The sequence below is a fragment of the Mauremys reevesii genome, linkage group 6 (assembly GCF_016161935.1).
Source record: "Mauremys reevesii isolate NIE-2019 linkage group 6, ASM1616193v1, whole genome shotgun sequence".
Classification (NCBI taxonomy): Eukaryota; Metazoa; Chordata; order Testudines; family Geoemydidae; genus Mauremys; species Mauremys reevesii.
In genome coordinates this window covers 5,710,120-5,737,857 of record NC_052628.1, presented here as the reverse complement: position 1 = coordinate 5,737,857, position 27,738 = coordinate 5,710,120, and the positions used below count along the sequence as shown (strand labels likewise).

The window sequence follows — 27,738 nt, the reverse complement described above, 5'->3', positions numbered from 1 at the left end:
GAATACATGAGTCAAAAGAGTTGAAGGTATCAACATGACCCTGTTGCTGTCCAACATTAAACAGTGGTAAACAAGGTTCAGGGTTTGGTGTACACACAGACCTCAGGTTGCTTAGTACCATGGCAAACACACTATTAAATATCCTTTATAACTTTTTATTAAAGATACAGAAAGAAGGAAAAACAGTTAAAGCATTTGAACTGCAAGGTATTAAGCAAGGCTTTCATTTTAACAACATCCTCATTCCATTTAGCAGGAGAGGGTCTTTAGAAGGAAAAAAACCCTTGCCTGATGGTCTCTTAGAGGGTATTAAATATGGGTGGAATCTCCTTCCTTAGAGGGTTTTAAGGTCAGGCCTGAAAAAGCCCTGGCTGGGATGATTTAGTTGGGGACTGGTCCTGCTTTGAGCAGGAGGTTGGACTAGATGACCTCCTGAGGTCCCTTCCAACCCTGATATTCTGTGATTCTATGGGAATAACTGTCCTGTTGGGTAAATGAAGTAGGTAGTTGGATACATTGGAGCTATTGTTGTTGCTGCTGCTGTTCCAGTCCAATCCTATTTCCTAGAAGGCATAACAAGACACACAAAGGCGAAAGAAAAGAACAGCAAAGATAGAAAATACGGCAACTGTCCCTGGTGTTGAATGTCACTTGCAATCTCTCTGCTGGAAAAACACAAGCATAGCACATGGTCTTATTAACTACTCCAGGACCTGGCAAACCAGCATTGGGCTGTTTAGGGCATTCTTTTTAGCGGCCTTTTTCTGGTCACAGAGATACAGCAGTGTTACACAATAAACAATCTTGGCCAGACTCTTATTAAACAGAAAGCAAAAAGAGAGGGATAGGAAAAAGAAGAAGTAAAGTGGGGAAGGAAAAGGACACACTGGGAGGGAATATGAGTGATAGTTTCACATCCCAAGTGGTGTTCAGCACTCATTAGGATGGAGAAGGTCCAGGATCCTAAGAGATGGTGAGAGTGGCAGCCATGAGGGTGAAGTTTGCTCCTTCCTGTTCTTTCAGTCAGCCAACATTGCAGGAGCCAGTTCTCCCTGCAAAGTCTTCTTCTGAGAAGGACCCCAAAAGAGAGTGAGGGTGGAATAGCCTATCCCCACATTATTTTGTCCACCAGTTATGCCCAGTTTCCAACACACCAATTTTGGTTCATTGATTTCCAGTCTTACACTATCCGTGTTTACACAGTCCTTGAATCATATCAGTGGGCTTTTTTGTTTGGACTAATTCAGCCTCTCTCTTTTTTCACCTTTCCCCATCAACATTTATTATAGTTCATTGCGACCTTTCACTTACTTCTCACTGTGGAGTTCACAATTAGGGTAAATGTGTAAGCCCAATTATTCCCCTACTATCCCATCCCCAACCAAGAGTGAAGAAAAGAAAATACAGAAGGAAATTAATACCAGTCACCAGACAGCAAAACAAAACACACCTAAGCCAAGGTTGGTAAGCATGGGGGGGGGGGGAGAGAAGAATTAGAACTGCAGAAGGCACACCTGCAATTTCTGGGCCAGCAGCAGGTGCTGCCTTCCTGGGTGCACAAATTTACTTGGGTTCTGCTGCTTGCTGTTCATGATTTGCTGGGATGAGAAGAGGATTCATTGGGTCAGAGACTGCAGGGTTGGCTTGGGATGAGCCAACACACCGCTGAGCCTGTGTCTACTCTTATTATTCTGCAATGTCTAGTCGATGTGTGGAGGTAGGAGGAGAGGATTGACCGCTAGGAAGACACTTCTGACACCTAGAGTTCTTGTCTAGCAGTTTGCTTTAGCACCCTAAACAGTGAGAAAGGTTTTCTTTTGCACTGAGAGGCCTGTATACTTTTTTATTCTCTCCTTCCTGCTTTGCTGAGAAGAGATTTTACACACAACTTTTGACCAACACCTCAGGGCCAAAAGATATAAAATGCCAAACTGACTAACCTCTGGCAGGACACTGCACTGTCAGTCAGGTCAGAGACCAGAGAGGGGAAATTGTATCTGGGAAGGGTTTTAGAAACAAAAGAGATTTTCCTGCTCAGAATGGGAGTGAGGAAAGGCCTGGTGATCCAGAAGTCCCATTAAGATGGAGATCGACCACATGTGCCCTTGTAGACTTCCTCCAGTCACTGGGAAATGCCACAGCTATCTACAATTATTAATTATATGAATTCCAGTAGTGTTTAGAGGCCCCAATTAAGATAAAGGTTCCATTGTGCTAGGCACAGTACAAACACCTAGCAAGACAGTCCTTGGCCTGAACAGCTTACAATCTAAGAAGACAAGAGAACAAAGGATAGCATTATTGCTATTATAAAGATGAGGAACTGGGGCACAGAGAGACTCAGGATATATCTACACTGCATTAAAACACTCCTGGATGGCCTGTGTCAGCTGGCTTGGGCTGCGGGGCTATAAAATTGTAGTGTAGACATACAGGCTCTGGGACCCCTTGATGGAGGAGGGTTCCAGAGTCTGGGCTCCAGTCTACAATTTTATAGCCCTGCAGCATGAGCCAAGGTCACACACAAAGTCAGCAACAGAGCAGAGAACTGAAGCCAGCTCTCCCGAGTCTCTGTCAAGTGCTTTAACCACAAGACCATCCTTTCTTTTTGTTATGAATAAATTTACTAGAGACCAATCTAGACTATTTCATGAGGTCTTTCCTGGTTAGCAGCATTTAACCCAAATCAAAGAGAAGTACAAAACAAAAATATGCATGTGGCAGCCAATAACATCTTTTTGAGAAGGAAGAAAATACACCAACACTTAGAAGTACTTGCTAATGGTTAAAAGAAAATGAGAGAGATTACCTTAACCCCATGCCAGTGCCATTCATCATAAGGGTTGGTCCTCCTGGCCCGCCTGGCGCTTCATCAGTGATCACTTCTGAATCAAAAACTTGGCCCTTAAATCTGGAAATGTGGAGTTAGTTAGCTTTACATCCTGGGGAAGCTATTGTACCTGCAGCCACCTCCACCCCCAACACACACAAAACTCTGATCTGATCAGAGCACATTATACAGAGAAGCTTTCACAAAACCTCTCCATTTTCTCTCACACCTCTCAGTTTTGGGGAAAACAGCTTCCACCTGCTGCCTTTGTTTCTGAGGGCTGCGGTTGACAAAAATTCTTTAATTCTACTGATTTCAAAGCACTTGCTCTCTTGAGAAATATGAGAACAACTATGAAAAATATTCATGCTTCGCCACACTAAGGAATGCCGTAGCACCTGGCAAGAGCTCAAGGGTGGCATGAAAGCTGCATAAAATATAGGAGATTGCAGCTGTTCTCCATCTTTAATATGGTGATGCAGTCCAAGGCAACTGCAGGTCTCAACACATGATGTTCCTTCTTTATCTGAGAATACTCTCCTTTGTTCAAATCAAGATAGGAAATAGCATGCAGGGAGACAGAAAGCAATTATGTTAGAATTTGGCTATGAAAAAAGGGCTAACTCCTGCCCTTGCAAAAAGCTATATGGGCATTTTAAGAGCCACTAACTAGTGCAAGAGGTCAGGACCTTTTTTCCTTCTCATTTAAATGATGACACCTCTAGCACCTCAGAATGGGCCTAATCCAGCACCGCACATAATTCTACCCATTGAGAGACAGGGACAGCCAAATAAATTAGCATTAGCTGGTTTTGTTTGTCTGTCTTTTACTATCCTTGTGATGGTAAAAGATGAGTGAATAGGTTAAGTTCCTTCCTTGGTGAGTCTTCCTGACAATTTAGCAAGGTGTATTTCAGTGGTCCCCAACGCGGTGCCCGCGGGCGCCATGGCACCCGTGGGGGCATCTTAATGTGTCTGTGTCCTGGCCCCCGGGAGAGCACCCGCCGAAATGCCGCCGAATTTCAGCGGCATTTCGGCGGGGACACCTCTTGATGACGATGCTTGTCGCCAACAAGTGATGTCATCGAGAGGTGTCGCCCCCGAACTTGATGATTCCCTATTCTGCTCATTCCCTCTGAAGCACCTGGCATTGGCCACCGTTGGAAGACAGGATACCTGGCTAGATGGACCATTAGTTTGACCCTGTATGGCTTTCTTATGTTCTTAAGAATACATCTGTTCCTATTTACTTCTCACCTGAAGTTATAATCCTTTGTAAATTCAGTCATTTCCAACTGTGATGAGATGTTTACCCCACACTTGCCTGGAAAGGGTTAATGCAGATGGGGAAGGGGGCTAATTAACCCAACAGGCCACAGCTGAAGGGAGTCAGGTGGCCAAGTAAACCCAAGGCTGAGTGAGGGAGCCTAACTGAGGAGGAATGATCTGGGCTGGGACTATAAAGACAGGAAATTGGAAATAGAGGGGGCTGATGGGAGAGTCTGCAGTCATTCCCTGAGAGAAGGGCTGGCAAACCCAGAGGGGGGGAAATTAGTTGGGGATCGGTCCTGCTCTGAGCAGGGCGGTGGACTAGATACCTCCTGAGGTCCCTTCCAACCCTGATATTCTATGATTCTATGTGATTCTAAGCCAGGATGGTAGGACAGGGCTCAGGGAAAGACACTAAGGTCTAGAAGTGAATAGGTCTTGACTGCTGTCTAGAGGGTCCCTGAGCCAGAACCCGGAGCAGAGGGTGGATCTGGGTTCCCCTGCCAACCATTAAGGGAGTGGCACTACGAGGAAGACTGCCTAGGACTGCTTGAGAGGAAAGACTTTCCGATCCTGGAAGGGGAAAATCGTTTGGTGACCTGGCTGGAGGGCTAAGTCACAAAGAGGCAGCTCATGGAGTAAGAGAGGGGGCCACAAACCAGGATAGAGAGGTGGAGAGACGGTGCACAAACATGGGAAGAGGCATCAACCTCACGAGCTACTCCCCAGAGTGACCAGGAGGAGGTGCCATCCTAGTGGTGAGCGGAGTGCCTTATCACATCAATGCACGGACAATTGTGACTGCCTCAGATCAAATAGGCATGTGAAAACTAACTACATACAATTAAATTTTTTGATTCCATATTACATACAAAAGCAGCAGAGAAAGTTACTGAGCAGAGTACAGTTTATACAGGCAAAAAACTCCTTCAGCTATAATATTCCCTTTTAAAACTTGAAAAACAGTTGTGGGGTGGAGGGAAAGGAGAAAATACATGTGTGGGATGCAGATCATGTAATTCATAATCTTGTGGGATCCCCTTGTCAGTGACACTTTTAAAATAATATCTACATCAAAGCTCTCATCAAATCCTTTTGCTGTTTCCTTTACAAGACTGCTAAACTCCATCCATTCCTCCCTCTTCCCTTCCACTAAAATCTTTGTATTCAACTGAGTTATATCTCCTCTTTCTAGGGCAACTCTCTCTTCTGTGGTTTCAATCCATCTCTATCCTCTCCCCGCTGCCAGTCTATATAAAATGTTGCTGCTAAATCTGTCTTCCCTTCCCACCACCCTGTCAAACCCTTACCCAAATATCTTTCAGGGCAAGCTCTCACCTTCTACATCAAGTGAAAGCATCTCATTTTCAGCTCACGATGCTGCACAATTCTGACCCGCCTACATAGCCGTTCTTATTTCCTCCTCCCCACTAACCCTTCTACTGCTTAAGCACCTCCCATGCTTCATCCCAACAATCTCTCTTGTATCTTCTTTCCACTTATTTTCTTGTCTTTTTCCATGGGGCCCCTCACTCTCTAGGGCCTCTCTTCTTAACCTCCCATATAACAACCTCTCTGTTTAAATCTCTCTTTAAACTCACTTTTTTCAGGTAACCTTCCATCAAACAGCACCCAGAGTTCAAGACTGGACTCTCAGTTGGGGTTGTGTGTGTCTGTATTGTCTGAATCTGATTTACATCATAGTCCTTTGAGTGAAGAACCACATCTTCCCTTATGTCTGTACAGCTGAGTAAAGCATCAGCACTCAAGTCTATACACACAGCTCTCCTTCCCCTCTACTCTTCCTGCTTCCTTTCTTACCTAGCACTTTAACCTTACTGCTCATTCTGTCTTTCTTCCGCTCGTGGTTTTGGCACCTCCTAGGATGCTGTTCCTACACCTTGAACTCCTTGTTCTAGTCTACTAACGCACGCTCTCCTCTTTCAAATCCCTCCTCAAGGATAATTTCTTCCATCAATTTTCCTATCTTATTCTAGACCAACAGTCCTCACACTCTTCTTTATCTAACTGTTGTCCCATGTCTAGTCTCATGGTTATAGCATTGTCTAGTTTAAATTCCAAGTTCTTCAGGGCACAGAGGAGGTCTTACTCTGTGCTTCTCAATGCTCCATGTAAGTGTTTGGTACCACAGAAATTCCTTCTACATTAACAATTATCCTCTATCTACAAACCTCACAAACTCACCTATTGTAATCCAGCCTGGATTGGTGTAGCTGTTGCTGCTTCAGAAGTAGTTTTGCTTCCTGTTTAGCAAGCAGATGCTGGAGACGTTCCTTTTCAACTTCCAGCTCCATTTTCTGCAGCAGAAGCTGCTGTCTTCTTTCCTCAGACAGCCTTTTACTTCGCTCTGTTTCTTTTGATCCAGAGTCCACACTGTCATTCATCCCAGAAACTCGAGAAAGCCTAGAGTAATCACAGGTTTCATGAAGCGGCCCAGAGTGTCTTCTGGGTACATGGCTGACCTTTTGGCTATCCTGAATGTTCTCCAAGCTTCCTGGCTGCATACAAGCCCAATTACTCATTTGGTGAGGACAAGTGTTCTGAAATTCACTCATTCTCTGGCCCACATCAGGAGCCATTTGTGTGTGGTATGGGCCCCTTTCCTTTGCTGACAGCATCGTATTGTTACATTTTCTGTGCAAGCCATTTTCCACTGGACATTCATTCAGAACCTCCTGTTGGTTGTAGTGGGCTGTGGTCTCATGAGCATGATTATTTCTACAGTGCAGAGGTACTGAAAACAGGGCTGGACTTCCAGACTGTGATGCTTTATTGTTCTTGTATATTGTTCTTGTTTGTGGTCTAACTATACTTAAATAAGAACCATCCAGTTCCAAAGGTGGTAGCTGGCACAGACTCTTCTTGTCGGACACCTACAATAAGAGAAACAAGCTATCATCTTTCAAAATTTAACATTCTATGTTAAATTGTATTGTTCCTTAGCAAAATTTGCTTCTCCTCATCAGTTCACAGAGTAAAGTTGTCATACCAGTACTGGGAGAGTCAATGCATTGTGCTGATGGACATCTAGCAAGACTCATAATGTTTATCAAAAGGCGAGATAAGCCTGCTATCAAATCTACATTTCAATCAGTGTACACAAGTACAATAAATATGAAACTACTGTCTGCAGGATCCTCAGCATAAACAAGTAGCTTCAGAGTACCAAGTAGTTGTGAGTATCTAGGGTTACACAAAATCAACTTGAAGAGTGGCAAAAAACATTAAATGTTAATGTATGAAAATGTTTAATTTTGAATGCCGAGCCAAAAAATCCATTCAGCCACTATAAATACTCTTTGATTGGCCATTACACAGCAGGAGATTTGATGTAAAACATTTCACCTTGCGCTGAATGGGATATTACTTACCGCCGGAAATTTGATGAGAGTTTTTGAAATGTCTTTACAGAAACACAGATAAAAACCGACCACTTTCCGTAAAATATGGTTCTACTTCAAAAGCTGTCATTTAAATAAAAAAACATGTTTAAATTCAGCTATAAATGTAAGTGATTTTTCAATTAAGTTGGGCAAGTGATTATACTCTGATAAAACTCTGCAGAAAGAAAGCAGTTGTAATTCACATTTGTCATCCCAATGAAAAGTGAACTCGTAGTGGGTGTGTTATACTCACGGCTATTATGTCAGGGACATCAAAATCCTGCTTATATCCTGGAGTATCCTTGCACTGCGGTTTGTCTCGGCAGTTAAGCATTTGTGTTGCTGTGCCCATCAGAACAGCAGTGAATCACTTTTCCTAGATGTGTGCGTTAATTTCAGTAACATATTGCATTTAAACTCTGTTTCGGCCCTCAGGCTCTTTGTCAGAGATTTAATTGTGTTTAATTGCAGAAGCCAGGTTTGTTAAAGATAAACAAACCACTTTAGCAGCAGCAAGCAAGCTGAAATTTGGTGGTCACTGATGGACAGAAAATTACAATTTGTATTCTGGTAACACACACAATGAGATTAGCTGCTGTCCATATGCACGGGAAGATAATCTCTGCCCCAAAGATCTTAGGGCTTGGCTACACTTACAAATTTGCAGCGCTGCAGCAGGGTGTGAAAACACACCCTCTGCAGCGCTGCAAATTGCGGCGCTACAAAGCGCCAGTGTAGTCAAAGCCCCAGCCTCCCAGCGCTGTCCGTTATTCCCCACAGGGAGGTGGAGTACGGACAGCGCTGGGAGAGTTTTCTCCCAGCGCTGGCGCTTTGACTACACTTAGCGCTTCAAAGCGCTGCCGCGGCAGCGCTTTGAAATGCAAGTGTAGCCAAAGCCTTAGATTTAAGAATGCAAGCAACATAAAAAGAGATGAAGAGGAATCTAATCCAACTATGTACAGTTTTTGTATGCATTATTTACATTCTTTATATAAATCAATGTATCAACTCTATTTGACTGCCCCTCGGCTCCTTCATATTAAGTTTCTTGTAGGCCTCACAGAAAATAAAATAATGTAGATTATCCCTTAAATACTGATATTTGATTATTTTCAGTTATGCTTTTACAAAAATTTACTCTTCACCATATGATTGAAAGCCGCACATGCCATGTTTTGCCCAATGAAACCCAATGAGTTGGAGGCATCTGCATTAGTGTCAGGACTAAATGTGCAAGAAAAGTCTGATGCTAGGACTGGGTGAAAAGTGCAGGACATTAAAATATTTCAGAAGACAGAGGGGCCGGCAGGGCAACCTACCAGAATTCAACATGCTGCCAGAAGGCAATCAGAGTTGTTTGTTATTATTTGTTTGGTGCCATTGCTGTGCATGATGATTTTACAGACAAATAAAAACACACTCCCATGTCCCAAGGACATAAGAACATAAGAATGGCATACTGGGTCAGACCAAAGGTCCATCTAGCCCAGTATCCTGTCTACCGACAGTGGCCAATGCCAGGTGCCCCAGAGGGAGTGAACCCAACAGGCAATGATCAAGTGATCTCTCTCCTGCCATCCATCTCCACCCTCTGACAAACAGGCTAGGGACACCATTCCTTACCCATCCAGGCTAATAGCCATTAATGGACTTAACCTCCATGAATTTATCCAGTTCTCTTTTAAACCCTGTTATAGTCCTAGCCTTCACAACCTCCTCAGGTAAGGAGTTCCACAAATTGACTGTGCGCTGCGTGAAGAAAAACTTCCTTTTATTTGTTTTAAACCTGCTGCCCATTAATTTCATTTGGTGGCCTCTAGTTTTTGTATTATGGGAAGAAGTAAATAACTTTTCCTTATTTAGTTTCTCTACATCACTCATGATTTTATATACCTCTATCATATCCCCCCTTAGTCTCCTCTTCTCCAAGCTGAAAAGTCCTTTATAGTCTAAATTAGACACCACACAGAAAGGGATTTCTGGCAACAAATAAAATATGGGGTGCAAGATGTTAAGGGATATAAGAGAAGAGACCATAAAATAATCCTGTAGCTACATGTTACACATCTACTCACGGGAAATTCCGCACAATTGTGGCGCAGCAGAAAAATGCGCCCCACCCCTGCAGATTCCCTTTGCTTCCTTTCAGAAAATGGAGAAGCAAAGAGAAGCTGCACCAGTACTCACTCACCCCCTACCCAGCTGCTGAACAGTTCGGGCACATCTGTTTGGGAAGCTGTAGGGGGGAGAGGCAAATCACTGGTGGGAGGGGGGTCTGGGGAGGCCCTGGCCGCCCAGGGACATTAGTCCCAGCTGGGGGCATAGGAGATGGAGATGGGTTGGGTCAGATCAAGCCCCGGAAACTTCCCCTGGCTGCAGGAAGCTCTGCACTGCAAGGGGGCAGGGAGAGTTCGGCTCAGCGAGGGGGGCTGTTGGGTGTGGAGAGGTCTGAATGCACAGGGATTGGGCAGACAGGTGGAGCAGCTCTTTGTACAGTGACCCCTCCCCCCACCCACCCAGAATCCCCGAGCCCCTCCACTTCAGGAGTCCCCTGCACCCAGAAGTGCCCACTGAGTCCCCCAAACCTCACCTAGCTGAGCCTCACCCTCTGCATCAGGAGCCCCCCACATCCGGACCCCCACCCACTGAGCTCCAACCAGCTGCACCCTGACCTCCCACTCCACCAAGCCCCACTCCCACAGCCCTCTCTACTGAGTCCTAACCACCTTCACCTGGACTCCCCTGCAGAGTCCCGTTCCCCCTGCACCTCAGATCCCTCACCAAACCACTGTGCATCCAGATTCCCCCCTGGACCCAGACCCCGCACCAAGCTGCCCGCACCCAGATTGTGCCACACAGAACCTTGGTACTCTGGAGGGAATTCGCCACCAAAAAATTAAAATTCTGCAAAGTTCTGTATATTTGAATTATCAAAATAACACAAACACAATAAAAATATAATCACACCATTTTCAATTATTTTGGTAATTTATTTCAAAATACTTGTCAGCAAATCATTTAAAATGCTATGATTATATTGTGTTATTTTGACAAATAAAATATGGAGAATTTTGCAGAATTTTAAAATATTGTAATATTTAATTTTTTTGCACAGAATTCCCTCAGGAGTGACATCTCACATCTCACCTTACCGAGTTTAGGGCACTCTTGGGGAAACAGGACTGCAAGTTGGTTTGGTTCCCAAACTCCTCAGGACCAGGGCTGGGAGCACATGCAGTTGCTCTCAAACAATCCCCCTGGCCACAGCTCTGAGGTATTGATGAACGATATCCAACCCTCCTTAAGTCTTTAAGCCAAATGGAAAAGGAAAAAAATAGGAGATCCCTAAAAATAAAATCCCCAAGATTTCCTTATTTTACCAGTTTGTTTTATTGACTAAAGGGACCAAAGTTTGTTAAGAAATCTCAGCACATGAACAGGGATGGTATAAAATAATTGACAAGAGCAGATTTAAGGATAAAGGCCCACACTGCAAATTAACTTTGTGACTGAGACTCGATTAAAAGTCCCTCGAGGCCCTAAAAGGGAGGTCCCAGTTACCATTTGACGACCCTGGTCACCATTAAATCTGCCCTGATGGTCTCGGAAATGGCACTGACATTTAAATACTTCATAACAAGCCAGAGAAACTTTACCGTTATTTCACAGTTACCGTATGCTTGCGGGGGATGGGGGATTCTCATTAATATCACGGAATGCAAGTAGTTTTTTTTAATTTCTCTAGAGGACCGAGGTTGTAGTACTAGGTGGAAGTCTCGGTTCCAGTTTCACATGGCTTTAAAGGCCACTCAAGGTCAACCCTGTAAGATAAATTAACTAATTTTGAGTGGGATGGGCAAGGGGAATCAAGCAACAACTTGGCAAGTTATGTTAATTTCTGTCAATGCTTAAATTGAAAACTATAGCAGAATGGCACCAACCATTTAAAAACTAGAGTGACATCCACACCTGAGTTGGATTATATGGGCAGGGCACACTATAAACAACCTGTGATGGGCAGGACAAGGCGGCAAAGGGAAAGAGGAAGAGAATTCTAAGACACACTCACTCCTGCATTGTGAACATGAGGAATTAGGTACTTTTATTAGATGAGTTTAAAACAGATATTGCCTAGGGAACACATGGGAGCCACGATGGGTTGTGATGGAACAGATGTGCTTCCCCATGTTGGGAGCTCTCCCATTCTTTCTGTATATTATTTAATGACATACCTTCCCTTAGCTAAAATGTAAACAAACAAAAGATAAACTGCTGCTTGTGATATATGGAGTTAATATGATTCGATCCAATGTGAAACTGCCACACAGAAATAAATATACACTAAAATCAGTTCACATAATTTTGTAAGAGCTATAATGGAAAACATGTGGAAGCACTATGAATCTCTTATTGCAATCCTTGTAATTTCTGCTGAGGGAGTCAGAATAAAGTATAAACAAATACTGGGCCCTACATCACACACACACATGCACACGCACACACAGACGAGTTGCAGCTTACTCAGACAGTCTCCAATTTCTACAAAATTCTCTTAAAAACAAGCTGTGGATGTGCTCTGCAGTAGCAATATACACACTGATACAGTAGGCATATTGTTATTTATGTTGTTTATGTGAAACAAGTAACAAAATCAGATCTTACAGTCCCTATGTAGGCCAAATCCCCATTGACTTCAAAGGGAGTTTCTTCCTATGTAAAACGGTATATTTTCCCCAAAGTAACAATTCTAGCGGTCTTATGATTGAAGAACAAACTAGTACCATCTATATATTTATACAGGTGAAATCCTGGACCCATCGACTTCCTCCAAAACTCCCATCGACTTCAATTTCACCTATAGTGCCTGTCTTTAATGAAATTAATCAATATGATACATTAGAAGACAAAGAAAAGAAACACACGGTGTGATATAATCATTACAGACTGTATCCTAAGCATGACTCCATAGGTGGGTTTTTAGAAGTTTTTTGAAATAGACAAAGGAGACTATTAATTGGGTAGAGTATGCAGAAAGGTGAAATGGAAAGGTTACTCACCCTGTGTAGTAACTGTAGTTCAAGATGTGTGTCCTTATGGGTGCTCCACTTCAGGTGTGCATGCGCCCCATGCACCTTCAGAGAGTTTCATTAGCTGTGTCCGTTCAGCCTACAAATGTGCCCTACACATCCTTGTGCCTTGCACTGAGGCTATGCAGGACTGTGAGGGTGAACTGCCCTCAGTTTCCTCTCTATCACTAAGTCCAACTAAGGAAACTCTGAAGCAGAGGGGCAAGAGGGTGGGTAGTTGAGTACTCATAGTGACCCACATCTCCAAGAACTACTGCACAAGGTAAGTAGCCTTTCCTTCTTCAAGCAGTGTCCCTATGGGCACTCAATTTCAGGTGACTTCTGAACAGTATCCCCAGGAGGAGGTTGCTTCGGTGTACAGTCTAGTACAGAAGACAGAGCTGCTCACTGCTGTCTCAGTTTTAGGGGCACAGACCAAAGAATAGTATTTGGAGAAAGTATGTATTGGAGACCACACAGAAGTTCTGCAGATTTCAGGTACTACAGTGTCCTTAATCATAGAATCATAATATATTAGGGTTGAAGGAGACCTCAGGAGGTCATCTAGGCCAATCCTCTGCTCAAAGCAGGACCAACATCAACTAAAACCAACTTAAGTAAGGCCATAGAAGTTGACTGTGACCTCATAGAGATAGCCAGAATCCTAGCAGGAGGCTGGGTGTTGGCAATCTCACAGCAAGCGATAACACACCTCGAAATCCACCTTGATAGTCTCTGGGTAGAAATAGCGAACCCATTATATCTGTCTGCAATGAAGACAAATAATCTAGGAGACTTCCAGAATAGTTTGGTCTTATCTGTCATCTTATGTATGGAAGGAAGCTTCCCATCCTGAGTTACGTGGTGTTGGGGGAAATAAAGCAGGTAACTGTATGATCTGGTTCAGATTAAACTCGAATGATACCTGTGACATTCCCTAGGGTACAATCTGGACTGTTGAACAGCTGTCTCCCCTTAATTCTCTAGCCTGGGGTGCCTTTTACACTGCTATGCTGTCAGAACATCCACTCCTGGCCTGCTCACACAGCCTTCAGCCATCTTCTGGAGATATGAAGGGTCTGTATTACACATTTCCCCCAGCCCTCTGATTCTAAAAGTGATGAACAAGATCAGGCAGGACAAGGACAAGGTTGTCCAGATAGTGCCTATGTGGCCAAGACAGGTGTGGTATCCTTACCTGTTTCAATTGTCTCCTTGTTCCATGTTTCCCTCCTCTTCACTCTCAAGTGCTTCATCCCAACATAAAGATTCTTCTCCTCAAGGTATGAGTCCTCGATGGTCTGTGCTGTGACAAAGTTGCACACCTCTTGGTCGCAGTTCCTAGCACTCACTTCCTCTCCTCTGGCTCCCTGGCTCCCTCTGGCCTGACTGGAGTGAGCCCTTTTATAGCATCCGAGGGGCTCTAATTAGAGTCAAGTGCTTAACAGCCTCACCTGACTCTTAGCAGGTTAACTGGAGTCAGGTATTCTCATTAGCCTGGAGCAGCCCCTGCTCTGGTCACTCAGGGAACAGAAAACTGCTTAGCCAGTGGCCAGTATATCCCCCTTCTACTACTCTGCTGTTCCCAACTGGCCTGGGTCTATCACAGAGGGCATAGAGTTTACCTGTTCAGTAGAGGTGTCCTGCACTGAACAGGACTCTGCAGTGTTACGAGTGGACAAGAACACTACTTCAAGCAGTTTATAACTGAAAGCTCTGATATTCTATTGCACTCCACTGTGACAGGGCATCGTCCTGCTCCCGACTCCTGCAAGTTGGTGTCACTGTTTCAGGATTTGACAACCCCCCCTCACAGAATCCAAGATCACCTCATTAATTGAAAGGGTGACTCTGATCGATGTTGCCAATTGAAGGGGATCCAATAACTTGTGTTGCAATTCCTTGACCTCTTTGAGTAGTATCTTAAAGGAGTCTGCCATGCCCTTGCTGTGGTCTTGGAATTGCTTAAAGTCATCAGCCATAGACAGTGGAAGAGGCATTCCTGCTTCATCAGGAATGATGAGAAGGTAGTGGTTTGAGAAGTAGTCTCCTCATTTGCTCTAGCTTCCTGTTCCTCAAATGTCTCCCCCTTCTGGGGAATGGTCTGAGGTGGTAGAGATTGTCTCCTCTATTATCCTAGTGGGCTAGGTTCGGAGCTCTTCACCATTGCTATTGGTAAGCAGCCAGGGAATCCCAATATGACCATTCCAGGAGGCGGGGGGGGGAGGGTCCATACAGGGGAGGGGTGGCACCCAGGGTTGCTCTCACCACTTGTGATGTCTTGTCCTGGATTCCTCTCTCTCTTTCTGTGGCCCACACAGAAAGGATTCCTATAAGGGTGGTTAGGAGAGGCTGAATGGAAGTCCCCTTCACCCTCCTCTTCAAAGAGCAGTGGAGAAGCCCCAGTTGATAATGGTGGTGAATTGGGTGGTACCAGTGATAAATGAGAGTCCAGAGACTGAACTACTCTCAGTACCTGGGATCCTTGATGCCCATGATCAATGGACACTACGGTTCCTCCGCTACAGTTAAGTCCTTCGAGTACTGAATGACATGTCGGTACCAATGTGATAACTTCTCTGGGAGTAGATGGTACTGAGGGTTAGAATACTCCAAGGAGGATGCCAGGCATAGATGTTTCAATTTATATGGTACCAGTGGTAGAGGTGCCTCTGATAGGGACTTGTCTGGAGGAATGTCCCTCCTTGCCGTCCCTGTCATGCTTGGTCCATCCTGAGGCTCTCTCAGAGCTGTTTGCTCGCTCTTGGAGGAGCTTCTTGGTTTTCTCTTGGAGGAGCTTCTGGCCCTGGCGGTACTGGAGGAACCTGCAGCCTCCACGGTATTGGATCTAGAAGTCGACAATTTTGAGACCGTTGACTTAGCGGGAGACCAAGGTCTTTTTGGAGCAGACTCCTTACGAGGTGAGTCCCTCTTCCCGGGTCTTTTAAAGGACTATGAAGCCTTCTCCTTCTTAGGGGAGTGTTGGGCCTGGACCAAAGGGGCAATAGATCTGCCCAGCAATTGCTGTACTCTGATGCAGGGCGAAGGGAGCATTCGATCATCAGATGCCTCAACTTGATCTCTCAGTTCTCTCTGAACCTAGATTTCAGGGCTAAACAGAAGTTACACTCCTGGGGGATGTGCAACTCTCCTAGGCAACAGAGACCCCTGAAGTGGTCAACAATAACCAGGATAGACTCGTGGCAAGTGAGGCAACGTTTGAAGCCTGGAGAGCCAGGAATGCACTCCCGAGGAAAGGCGAGTCTCCCTAATGGGAGAAGCAGGGGGGAGCCATTCCTATCACTAAAAACTAAACTAACTAGCAACTTATTAAGATAAACTAACACTAAGGAAAAGATTCTAATAGGACAAGGCACGCTGGAAGCAGACAGGCTACAGGTCCATTTTAGGGCAAGGCAGCGGAGAAGGAACTGGGGCCAGATCGTCTGCACAGCCTTAGACAGCCTTGGTGCGGGGCATGAGGATCTGTAGGGCACATGTTCGGGCCGAATGGATACTACTAACAAACATCTCCAATCGAAGGCATATGCACACCTGAAGTGGAGCACCCACAGGGATACTACTTGAAGATGAAGAGAACCTTACAGACAGCCAAAACGAGTGGTGCTACACAGGATGGTATCTTGAAGAGTGCCACTGGCACACATTACTAACGTAACTGACATACACTTTACATACAGACTCTGAAACTGGAATGAAATTAACAAGTACACTGTTGAAGTGCGAGCCAGAAGAGACTCCAGCTCATACTCTACTCTCTCAGCTGTGCCAACTCTGCAGTGCTAGCAGGGATGAAAAGTAACAAACACTTATTTTTGTCACTAAAACAAAAAATAATTCTAAACACGCCTCAGAAAACAGGTGTGGGGAAGAAACTGGTGCCATTTTAACACAGTCTCTTTTTTAACTACAGACACAGTTTAACTACTGTATAAAGTCTTGTAAAGGAACTACTCTCTGAAATTGTTATTAAGAAAGAATTTCCCTAGAAGAATGTACAAAATGAAAGTTTTGAAATAAATGAGTAAGATCTACTGAAGTCCAGCTTTACCTTTTCTCTTCTTTTTATGGCACAATCTTTTATTAAAATCTCCATTACAAAAAGTCTAAGATGAATCATTATAAAGTGCTTTGATCGTATGATGATTGTCTGCATTAATACCTATGATAGATAAGGGAGATAACTTAAAAGGTTAGTTGCCTATTTTCCTAGCTGGAGATAAGGTGCTGTGTTCCTCATGAATGATGTATGATTACAATTGCTATATTCAAGTGCATAATACAAATGGTCCATATTCAAAGAAATGATGTGTGGATGCCAGGAAGGCTGCATTTTTCATGTGTAATCCTATTGAACTCAGTGGGACTGCACAGGTGGGACTGAGACGCAAATTGGCCACGAAGGTAGAGCTATGGATAGGCAATGATATATGACTGCAAAAGAATACCTATGATGGTTTGTGGAACCCATCTATGTATGAATTCTAATTTGATTTCTTGAACTCTCTATGTATATGCCTTATGGCTATCTTTTGCTGGAATCTTGTCATCATACTGCACTGGTACCTGGGTGTCTGCCTCTGAAGGAGATGGTCATTAAAGACCATCAACAACGGAATAGGACTTGCCTTAGTAGAACAATGTTTGGTAAAACCCGTTTCCCAAGTCTGGACTCCAGGTGGATGGTAACCGAACAGCAGAGCACCTGACGGAAGACCTTGATCAACTGGGGGGTAGGAGGGATGGTGACTTGAGGCTGATCAGGAGGATCCATAGCAGTGAGAACTGGAAGTTATAAAAGGCTGAGGGCTGGTCAGAGAGCAGCTTTCTCTCAACAACCGAACAAGAAGAGAAAACTTAACTGGAGGAATGTGATCCAGCAGAGGAGACCTGGGAACCCCAGAAGACAAACCAAGACCCAAAAAACCCACTGAAGGGTGGTGAGAACTCTGATGGAGAGAACTGTGTATAGCTGTTTCATTATTTTGCATGGATCTGTACATCTCTTGTGCTGTCTAAGATAAAGAGTGATTGGTATAGAAATTCTTCTGTAAAAAAAAGTCTGTCTTATTGGCTTCAACTATCCCACGTCCCTGAAGGGTTAAACTATAAACTATAGTACCCATGCAGATGGAGCTCTTGGGACGTTATTGAGGAGTCTTGGGAGGTTCTTGGGGCCTACGTCAGCTTGACTGCAGGGTCTCACCTCTGAGAAGTGGTACCAGAGAGACAGTCTAGGCCCAGGGAGTGAGCCTAGAGGTCAAAGAAAAAACCCATGACTGGAACCTATGCAGAGCCAGACAGAAGGGAATTTAAAAGCACATGGATCCAATGTGTGTATCCAAACAGCAGCCTGGTGAGCATCCAGCAAGGGGGAGCTCGACTAGGTCTATGACTATACATGTTCTATTTAAGCTATAACAAAAATATGCTGCAATTAACTTTTTTAGTTCTCTTTGCTAGCAGTGTTTGTACTGGAAAGTCAGATGTGCAAGAAACCTGGACTCACAATGGCATTTGAGCCTTTGCTGGCAGGCTCCTTTAGCATTCATCGTTTTTCACAACAAACATACTGCCCTCTCCCTAGCTTTGCAAGTACTGTATGCAACCAGTCTTCTCAAAAATGACATTATTGTTCTAAATGAGCCTACTGTCCTTAAGCTCGCTATTAAAGCAGTCATCAATAATACAGTGCTCCAAGAAAAAAATACAAACCAGGATTGAGAGCTAAAGATCCCTTTAAATTCAGTCTCTGAAGATATTGTGAGTAGAGTGCCTATTAAGCCACAATGCTAGCAATACAGGGCAATGTGATGTCTGACCATTAAAATTAAGCAAACATGTTTGCTTTGCAAAACAGAACCATACAGAACCCTGCTTGCATAATGGAAAATATGCCACCACACTAATCTTGACAGCACCAGGTCTAACTATTAACATTCAATGTGCTGCCAACATTATAAAAACAGAAAATCAAAATCTTCTGACTTCAATTTTTTACTCCTGCCCTTTATTTTACTGAGGAATCAGTAGTTCAAGACCTAGATAAATATTTCAAAAACTATACTATTTGTGAGCAGAGCAGGTCACTACCATTTCCCAGTGCATTTGGAGTTCATGTGAAATAAGGGCAGCAGAATGATGAGCTGCATTTTTAACATAGGCATACACAGAATAGTTGTCTAGCTATAGAGAATGCGTAATGCAACATCTGCACTGTATGCTTTGCCAAAGCCCCATCCCAAATAAATGTAGTGCATTTTCCCTAGTGCAATTAACTCTCATACTCTGGCAGGTTTTGCTAGAAGATCATCAAGGTAGATTACCTTCCAGCATATGAACTAAATACTTACAGGTGTTATATCATCAGTTATTACTTACAAACTTCTGCATTTAACAAGACATCCAGGCAAATGAATGATCTAATTTATGAATTATTTATAAGAATTTCACAGCATGCTCCTGGCGTCATCCATGGCCTTTTCCAGGTCGTATGACACCAATTAGAGCTGAATTTTAAATTATTCAATAACCTGAACTCTCTTGTCATTTAACATATAGATATCAATGCAGTAAACAAGTTAAGTCTAATGGGCCCTGGAGGTTTGCGTTCCTCCGCCCATCAGCAGCAGGGGCTTTGTGCTATTGCCGGAATAGAAAATAATAGAATGCAGCAGTCAAAAACATTTGCAAGGTTTTAATAAGTTATTTTGGCTCCCTTAGGGATTTTAGCATAATTTACAAGCGCTGAATTGAAAACACATTAAAGTCCTTAGCAATGTGCTTTTAAACAAAATTAGGACAGACCAAAAAAAGTGGGTCTGTGACACTGACAATACAGAATAGGTCCCTAATTTGAACGGTAGTAAAACAGATAGTAGGTTGGTGATGCTGTTCATCATCTATTATCTTTTCCCTCTCTTACCTGGTATTCAAAACTAGCCCGAGAAGCAACCTATCTTTAAAGGTAAGACTACAGGGAGAAAGGGAAGAGTTCGTATGATAACCATTAATAAAGACGTATACTTGACACTCCTCAGTCACTGAAATGTGACAGGAAGATGAACCATTGCCCCATGCATGGGCTTCCTTTTGCACCTGTTCAAAGACTGCATTTTAATTGCACTTCAAGGATTTAGATGCTTCTTGAGGTTCAATGAGATAGCAGAAAGGACAGGTGGAGTGGGAAAGTCCTGTTTGTCCTGTTGAAAATTAATCAGAATCTTGATGGGTATAGTTATTCAAATGAATGCCAGAATACAGAGTAATGACGGCTGTAACATGAGGATGTACCAAATAAGTGAAAACCCATCTATACATAAAGGAGTAACCAGAGAAACTCTCTGATTACTCCAAGGGAGATAGACAACCCCAGCTCCACCCCAGCTCTAATTTCCCTTTTGGCCCCTGTTCATGAGTTATTCAATGGCACAGGAGGCCGCAGGGTAGAGTGGATTGGTATCTACCAGTATAGGAAAAGAAGAGCTGGAAAATCTCATAGAATATGTCCAAATAGTGAATCAAATTAGTTGTAAGGCATTTTGCTTTGACTACCTTCCAGACCTGATTGCATCAATGTTCAAATTCTAGGCAGCGTCCGATGATTGCACATTAAGCCCAGCAGCACGGGCAGCAAAATTAACTTTTCAGTAGATGGTAATGGTGTTAAATATGTGCAAATCTACTCCTGCAAGCTCACTTTTTTCATATTATCTTAAAAAAAAAAAACAACAACCCACACATGTACACTTGGAATTGCAGATCTAGCATATTATGGGCGGCAGGCCTTCTTACCTACTGCTGGGCTCTTCAGAATTCAATCAGAATTTGGTCCAAAGCTGTGCTCTCTGACCAAAACACAAGACAAAAGGGCAGATCCACCATGGCCTCTCTAAATAGCCATTTTTACTGTGATTAAATAGAAACCAAACACCTCTGGGGATATGAGCAGACAGAAGTTGATGTGTGAAGGTTACTATTGCACTTGCCATTAAAACGTCGGCATTTGCCAGCACATACACATCTCAGTGATACCTGACATGAGTTTTCCCCAGTGCAGAATTTTAAATGGCAACCACTGTACATACAGAAAACCCACCTCGTCAAAAACTACAACTTGGTCCAAAGGGCAGGTGTCCCCTGCCGATTCCTTTGGATTTGGATACATGCTACAGACCGAGAGAGCTCTTTGCCATGAAAATAATCATAGAATCAGAAGCTACCAGAAAGACTGAAGTTTTTAAGTAGCAACACGTGCACACACAGAAGGATTTTGTTTTAGAGAAACAGGTAAAAGTAGAAAGCTATTTACATGAGAGAGAAATTCCACAAAGCTGGAGAGAATCCCCCAGTTTAAAGAAAAAAATAAATAGGAAAGCTGTGCCCAAGTGAGTGCATTCTAGCGAAATGTCTTTGCAACAGAGCCAATCAGCATTTAGATTCTGTTAATGATCCAGTGTCTGGGAAATAATTCATAAAAAGTAAACAGCCCTTTTGATCTTACATTTGTAGGGAGTATCCTGAGGCTAGCTTTCGGCGCCCCTGTGGCTCCAGCTGATTGACCTCTATTCTACTCCTCAAGTAGCAATTATACCAAGGAATAACAACAAGAATTGCATGGAGGCAGACAGTTCAGTGTAATTCTGTTAAAGACAGGCTGACGCATTGTGCCAGTGTCAAAGAGTTTCATACAAGAAAAAGTAAAGCTTTTTAAGTGCACTTTTTAGTTTGCAAAGATGCTAAAATACTTTGGAATTAGGATGGGATCAAGACTAACTCATCAGAACTTGATTGCTAGGCAAAGGATAATGTATGGGGGGAGGGACCATGCATGGCCCAGCCCTCTGAGTATGGGCTAAGCAAAGGAAAAGTGATAAAGCTCTTGCAACCAGTTAAATTGGAAACATGGTACTTGGCCTCCCTGTGGACTTTAAAGAAATGGTTACTGTGGTTCTTTGATACGTGATACAGACATGTATTGCATTTAGGTGTCTGCATACCCAGCTGGAGAATTTTGCCTAGCAGTACAGATAGGAGGCGGCGCTCACGCCTCGTGCTCATATAGCCAGGGGACGGGCTATGAGGCAGCGCTGCCCCAACTCCCCTCAGTTCCTTCCCACCAAATGCCCAGAGACTTGACACCATTGCAGAGGGGATATACGGGGGGTCGTGGACTACATGTCGGCATCACATCTTGAAGAACCACACTTATAGTAAGTAACTGTTTCCTCTTCTTCTAGTAGATGTAGCCAGGTATTCTCCTGAGATGACTCACAAGCAGAACACCACTCCTTGGGTATGGGCTTCGCCTAAGCACAGCAAGCACCGCATGTGGGGATCGTTATTGGGAATCGCTCCCCCATACAATGAACTATGTTTACTTAACTACTTACTTACTTAAACTACAGCTAACTAACACTAAATCGAACTAACACTATACGAGGGGTACTGATTAACTATATACAACTAGAAAAAACTGCTAAGAAATAGAGAGGTTGTGAGGTTAAAGGAACCACACAGAGCTCTGACTCCAGCCGTGGGTGGTAAGAAGGAACTGAGGGGCGCTGAGGCAGGGGGAGAGGCTATGAGCACGAGGCACAAGCGTGGTCTCCTACAGGTGCTGCTAGGCAAAAATTTTCTGCACACACACACCTACGCAGAATCCACAGCTGCATGCACTCGAAAAAGAAGTATATATGCTGTATTCCAGGAAAATGCTAATGGTTTTAACGCTCTGAAGTCTAAGTGACCATGAACTTCTTCCTAAGATAAGAAGGGAGAAGGTAAAGAAGTGCCTGGAATCCAAAGTTGAACACTCCTGATGTGATACAAAACTGAAGACAGAATGCCAACTAAAAAACCGCAGTACTGTGATGACACAAGCACAGGAAACATTTGCATACACAAGAAACTCTAAATAGCGTAAGTGTATGTGTAGGCAGGAGGTGGTGAAGTGAGTTGTTGCAACGACACTGCTCTGGATGAGTCGGAATGGCTAACAGGATAGCCTTTGCTGGACTGAGCAAGCAGAGTTCCACCACTGGTACACCCTTGGAGATGAAGACTCCAGAATTTAGCTCCTCCTCCAGTCTTTCCTTGTAAGTAGCGCATCAATTAGTGCACATACCTATTTAATGAGACATTTGGCAGGCACTATGGCAATAGGAAACATTACATTACTTATCCAAATCAAGATTTTACTTCATGACTGTGCAGGAATTCAGTCTGATTTAAACAGGAAGAGAATGTATAACTAATAGCTCCCGTTCAAAACTATTTACAAGCCTGTGAATGGGGCATGCACTTTTCTCTGGGGATGGCGACATGTGCCTGTTTATTTTACGGGATGTAGGGTAACCTCTACTGCTGCATATAAACACATAAAAATGACAAGGTGTGTAAATATCTGAATGCACAAAACACATTTTTGATTGGCACTTCTTGATTATAATCAGTCCACAGCAGAGGCAGAAGCAGTCACGAGATGTTTTGCAGAATGCTGGATATTGCGACAACAGTATGAGCCAATATCAATAAGATTGATTGGCACGATGTGTATTTTGTGATGTCGTCTGAAAAAGTGGCTGGTGTACAGAGTGGTTGAAATGAATGGTTAGCAAGATCCACTACTGAAAGAGGATCAGTGAAAAGAAAATTCATAACCTTAATTTACATTATTTCTATAACCTGCACTGTGGGCTGACACTAGAAGTACAGGCATGATTAGGCAATGACCAGATTTGGCATCCCCATGGTAACACAGGCAGACATAGGCACATTACCCCTATGCCCAACCATCTTCTTAATATTGTACCGAAGGGGGTTGTATGTGGTCTCTGCCAAAAGCTAAGAACCAGCTGATTGTCATGGTTATTGTGAGATGTTTGTATTGGAAACAATTTTAGAGCTCTGTAATATGCAGGATATTATGCTCCAAATCTGTTGGGAGTGAAACCTATCAGCTGAGGAGGGGGGTAATCTGCAAGCTGACCCAATCAACATGAAAACAATGAACATTTGTGGAGAACGCCTATGTTTACTGCCTGGACTTGATGCAGGCAGGAGATTTACAAAGGCCAGTGAACCCCGGGAGAGTTCTCAGAACAGGGCCCCCCCTGGGCTAAGAAACAATAGTGTGTGACAGTACATGAGAAGAAATGGCCCAAGTGGTTATCCATTACAGAGGAATGACTGTCAGCAGGAGTTGTCTCATGAACAGTGGAGCCCAGCTCTCTGAATTGGACAAGCGCTACAAGAACTACACAGGAAAGTAACTTGTTAAAAAGTGTAGGCTATAGATTGTGGTTTGGGTTTTTATTTTAACTGTAACCTTTGGTTTCCAAATCCTTATACTTGCTTTTATTTTAAACTTTACCTCAAACTCAATTAAATAAACTTCAGTCTGGTTTTACTAGCAACCTAAGTGCCTTGTGCTATGAAGAGTGTTGAACTGAGTGAAACCAGTTAACTGGGGTCCACTGTTTCCATGGAGGCCAGGGATCGGTGTACATTGCGGGTGATCAGAAGATACAGAACTGAGCCCTCAAGTGTAACAAATTGGGGTGTGTAAACTGAGAGCCTGCAGAGGGAAAGAGCTGGGCTTGCTGAGCCCGGAGGGAGCACCAGTGCTGCCAGGAGCCAGTGGCTGTGGAGAGTTTCCCCTAGTGGGGCACAGACAGGGCTCCTCCCACTGTATGGTGGTAGTAATTCACCTCGGACTCCTTGGGTAACCATGAAAAGCGTCACACCCATATTGCTCACCACTCACCTGCCACCAACCAACTGAACTCAGCAATGCATCTGGCCCCTACTCTAAAATGGTGCCCAGTTTTAATTTTGTCATGTGTGACTAACGTCTCTAGTTCCCAGACACAGCTCAGAATGCACTGCAGTGCCACCTTTTGTTTCCATCTGTGGTCCAAAATCCTCTACATAGGCACATTTTGTGAGCATGTTGAAGGGGACAGCCCAAAGGATTTGGCATGATGTAATTAGTTCAGGGACACAGACCTTTCAGAAGGCACCAGTGCCCATGACTCTTTTGGAAGCAGGCACCAAAACTTCACAGTAAGAGAACAGTTCGGTACTAACTCGTTGGGCGTGCCAAAGCTTTCCAAAGGCACAACTCGAGATGCAGCGACTTGGGTGGCTTTCTATCTATCTTTAAAGATGCCACTATGTTCTGGTACGGACTGAACTAATGTCCCAAGACTTGTTCTTAACATAGCTTGCCAAAGTCTGAAAAATCCATTCCTGAATTCAAAAGTTATTTTAGGCTAGATTTTAAATTGCATTTTAAATTATTTTTTATACCTTGTCACAAGAGTTGCACTGCAGCTGTTCTTGAGCTCAGGATTCAGTAGAGAATAATAATGCTTGGAGGAAGGGAATTTCAAAAGTGCTCCAGACTGGTCTAATTCAGTTCCAATTGAAGTCAGTGGTAAAACTCTGATTAACGCCATTGGGAGCAAAGTTAGACCACACTGCTGGGAGCAGTTGAAAAATTTCACCCTAAATTCCCATGCTGTCTCCCATACCCAGATCTCAAAGGGTTTTACAAACATTCATGAGTTTCATCTCACAATACTGCTGTGAGATAAGGGGAGTTTTACCCCATTTTACAGAAAACTCAGACAGAAATAACAAGAGACTTCTCAAGATTATACGTGAAGTCTGTAGCAGAGAAAGGGAATAACACCCTGGTCTCCCGATTCCTGACAAGTGACAGCTAAAGAAAGATGAAGGTGTGAGTGGCTAGAAGAACTGAGTGAGCAAGGAAGGAAGGAGAACCAACAGTTGCAGCCCTCTAGAGAGCAAAAAGAACAGCAAACCAACTCACATGTGTTCAGTCAGGTATTTAAAATGGGCTTGCTTTATTAGCTAACAATCTAATATAAATTAAAACATTGTCTTGATCACAAAATATTCATATGAAGGGAAGTCATGCAGCTGGCTATTTTCTGAACAGACAAAGTAGATTCAGTTCTGCAAGACTGAACAGGAGTCAGTTTCCATGTTTCTCCTGAGATCGAAAAATGACTTGGCATCAGACTGTACAAGCGCAAGCCCCAGCTTGAAATACTTATGAAACAAGACAAATCTGTGGTGATTGTGAGTCAACTCATTAAAATCACTAAGGATTATTTAAAGTCCCAATGCCTGACATTCAGGTTCTTTATTAGGGTTTTTTTTTTTTAAATGACTTGGTAAATAACTTACAGGCTCAAACTGGAGATGGGGGGTTTTAACACCCCATTAAGTGAGCAGTACAAGTGTTTCAGTGCTGCATGATATTTTTGGCATGACATGTTAAATGTGATCAAATGGCAGCATTTCAGTGTGTATTCTCGAACTCTTCTTTCTGATGACAGAACAGTTGCGGCGGTACAAGCCCAGCTTCCAGTCTGCATAATGACCAGAAGCAAACTAATCAGATCTCTTGAATCAGTGTCTGTTTCATAATACTAGATAAGATTAATAGTTTTGTGCTGTCTTACCATTTCCTAGAGTAGCGTTAACACATTTACAGGGAAGGGATGTGTACTGTAAGAAGCATTCTTGGAAAAGGGCAAAACCAGGGTGTGGCTAACATAAGAATGGCCATAGTGGGTCAGACCAAAGGTACATCTAGCCCAGTTTCCTGTCTGCTGACAGTGGCTAATGCCAGGTGCCCCAGAGGGAATGAACAGAGATAATACCATAAAAAAATCAGAGCCTTTGAGGAACTAGAGGCACTGTGTAGCATTACATGTGTCAGAACATCGTAGGGTGCGTGGTTATTTTATGATAAGATTATCTAATGTTGATATCTCCCCAGAGTCGCTTGTAATAAAAATATTGCCAAGTTACCAATTTTAATTACTGGATTTCTGAAGAAAATAGCATCAAATTCCATGGGAAAAAGTCAACAATGTATAACCCGATTTCTCTGAAGGTGGCAAACACTTCAAAATCAAACTCGGGAACTGGAGAACTTTAAATATGAGGGTATGGAGTTCACCAGAGAGCTCTGAAATTGTTCACACTCCCCGCACCAGCAGTCATGACACAGGATAGTTCAGTTTCACAAGATGTAGGAACAAGAATTCCTTAAGTCTAGTTTCCTGTCTACATCAGAAGCCCATATCTGATGCCTCAGAAAAAAGCATTTAAAAATAAATCCATGGTACCTCTGTATGTATTCAACTGTGAGATGGTGCACGAAAGGGAAATTCCTTCCTTCCCCTGAGGTGATGCACTTACTCTCCAAAGCATAGCATGTTATTACTCTTATTTCAGCATGCATGTTTACAATTATGAATGTCCATAACACTATCCACCAGAATGGGCAACCTTCACCATAACAGTTACCAAGAGGGAAGTCTATAGGCTTTTTCCTGGATGCGGTTTCTGCTTGACAATCTCTTCCACTGCCTTGGCAAAGAACTAGCCTTAAACTGATAGCACTGGCAGCCAGTAATTTCCCTAGAAATACAAGACCCACAATCACCTTTCCATACTTGTGAAGCTACCTATGTACATATCACAGAATCATAGAATATTAGGATATCTTTTTCCCACTAGTCAATGCTAAGCTAAATGACCACAGGCTAGTTATCTTCACAGACTCCAACTGTAGATCAGGAATTTCAGTTTCAAAAGGAGATACTCAGCATAGACTATAAGAAATTGTCTCCAAAAAATAAGATCTTGTCAGGAGCAAAAAAAGTAACACTAAACACAAGAGGAAGAAATCTCAAACATGAGACCTGTGCCAACTTCAAAAACCTCTCTCTGCCACAATAAAGCTTAGACAACAATAAAATTGGAACCATAATGGTGGACACAGTTTGCAAACTTATACCCCACAGTTTGAGCCTGACTTTTTAATCAAACCTCATTATGATCTAGTTAAAGGAGCCAAGGATACAGAACTGTATTAACATGGTTTGAAGATTCATTTTCCTGGTGAACACAGGAACAAACAGTTGTGCCTTAATCGTGTTGGAACTGGATGCTCTTACATGGTTGTCATTTTAGCATAGATGGAACCGGAGAATAAGAGAGGGTTAGGCAACTTTAAAAAGCAGTTACTGATTAAGGAAAAACTTAGCTTGAAAACCCAATGAAATTCTTCTCCTTATGCACATCCGACATTGTATAGATGTAC

At 43.3% G+C, this 27,738-nt stretch overlaps 1 protein-coding gene and 1 long non-coding RNA gene across 4 annotated transcripts in view; one reads left to right on the top strand and one right to left on the bottom strand.

Annotated features, from left to right (window-relative positions):
• The window catches only part of KIAA1328 (KIAA1328 ortholog), a 258,387-nt gene that overhangs the window by 72,391 nt on the left and 158,258 nt on the right, over positions 1-27,738 (bottom strand). For all 3 annotated transcript variants that reach the window (XM_039543310.1, XM_039543309.1, XM_039543308.1), the window contains 2 exons: positions 6,305-6,993; positions 2,810-2,911 (listed from right to left, as the gene is read on the bottom strand). In XM_039543310.1, coding sequence (XP_039399244.1) covers positions 2,810-2,911; positions 6,305-6,993 — 791 coding nt within the window. The remainder of the gene's footprint in view (positions 1-2,809; positions 2,912-6,304; positions 6,994-27,738) is intronic.
• Positions 13,277-13,851, top strand: LOC120407596. Its single transcript, XR_005600128.1, has 2 exons — positions 13,277-13,454; positions 13,557-13,851. It is a non-coding gene; the product is annotated as an uncharacterized LOC120407596 (long non-coding RNA).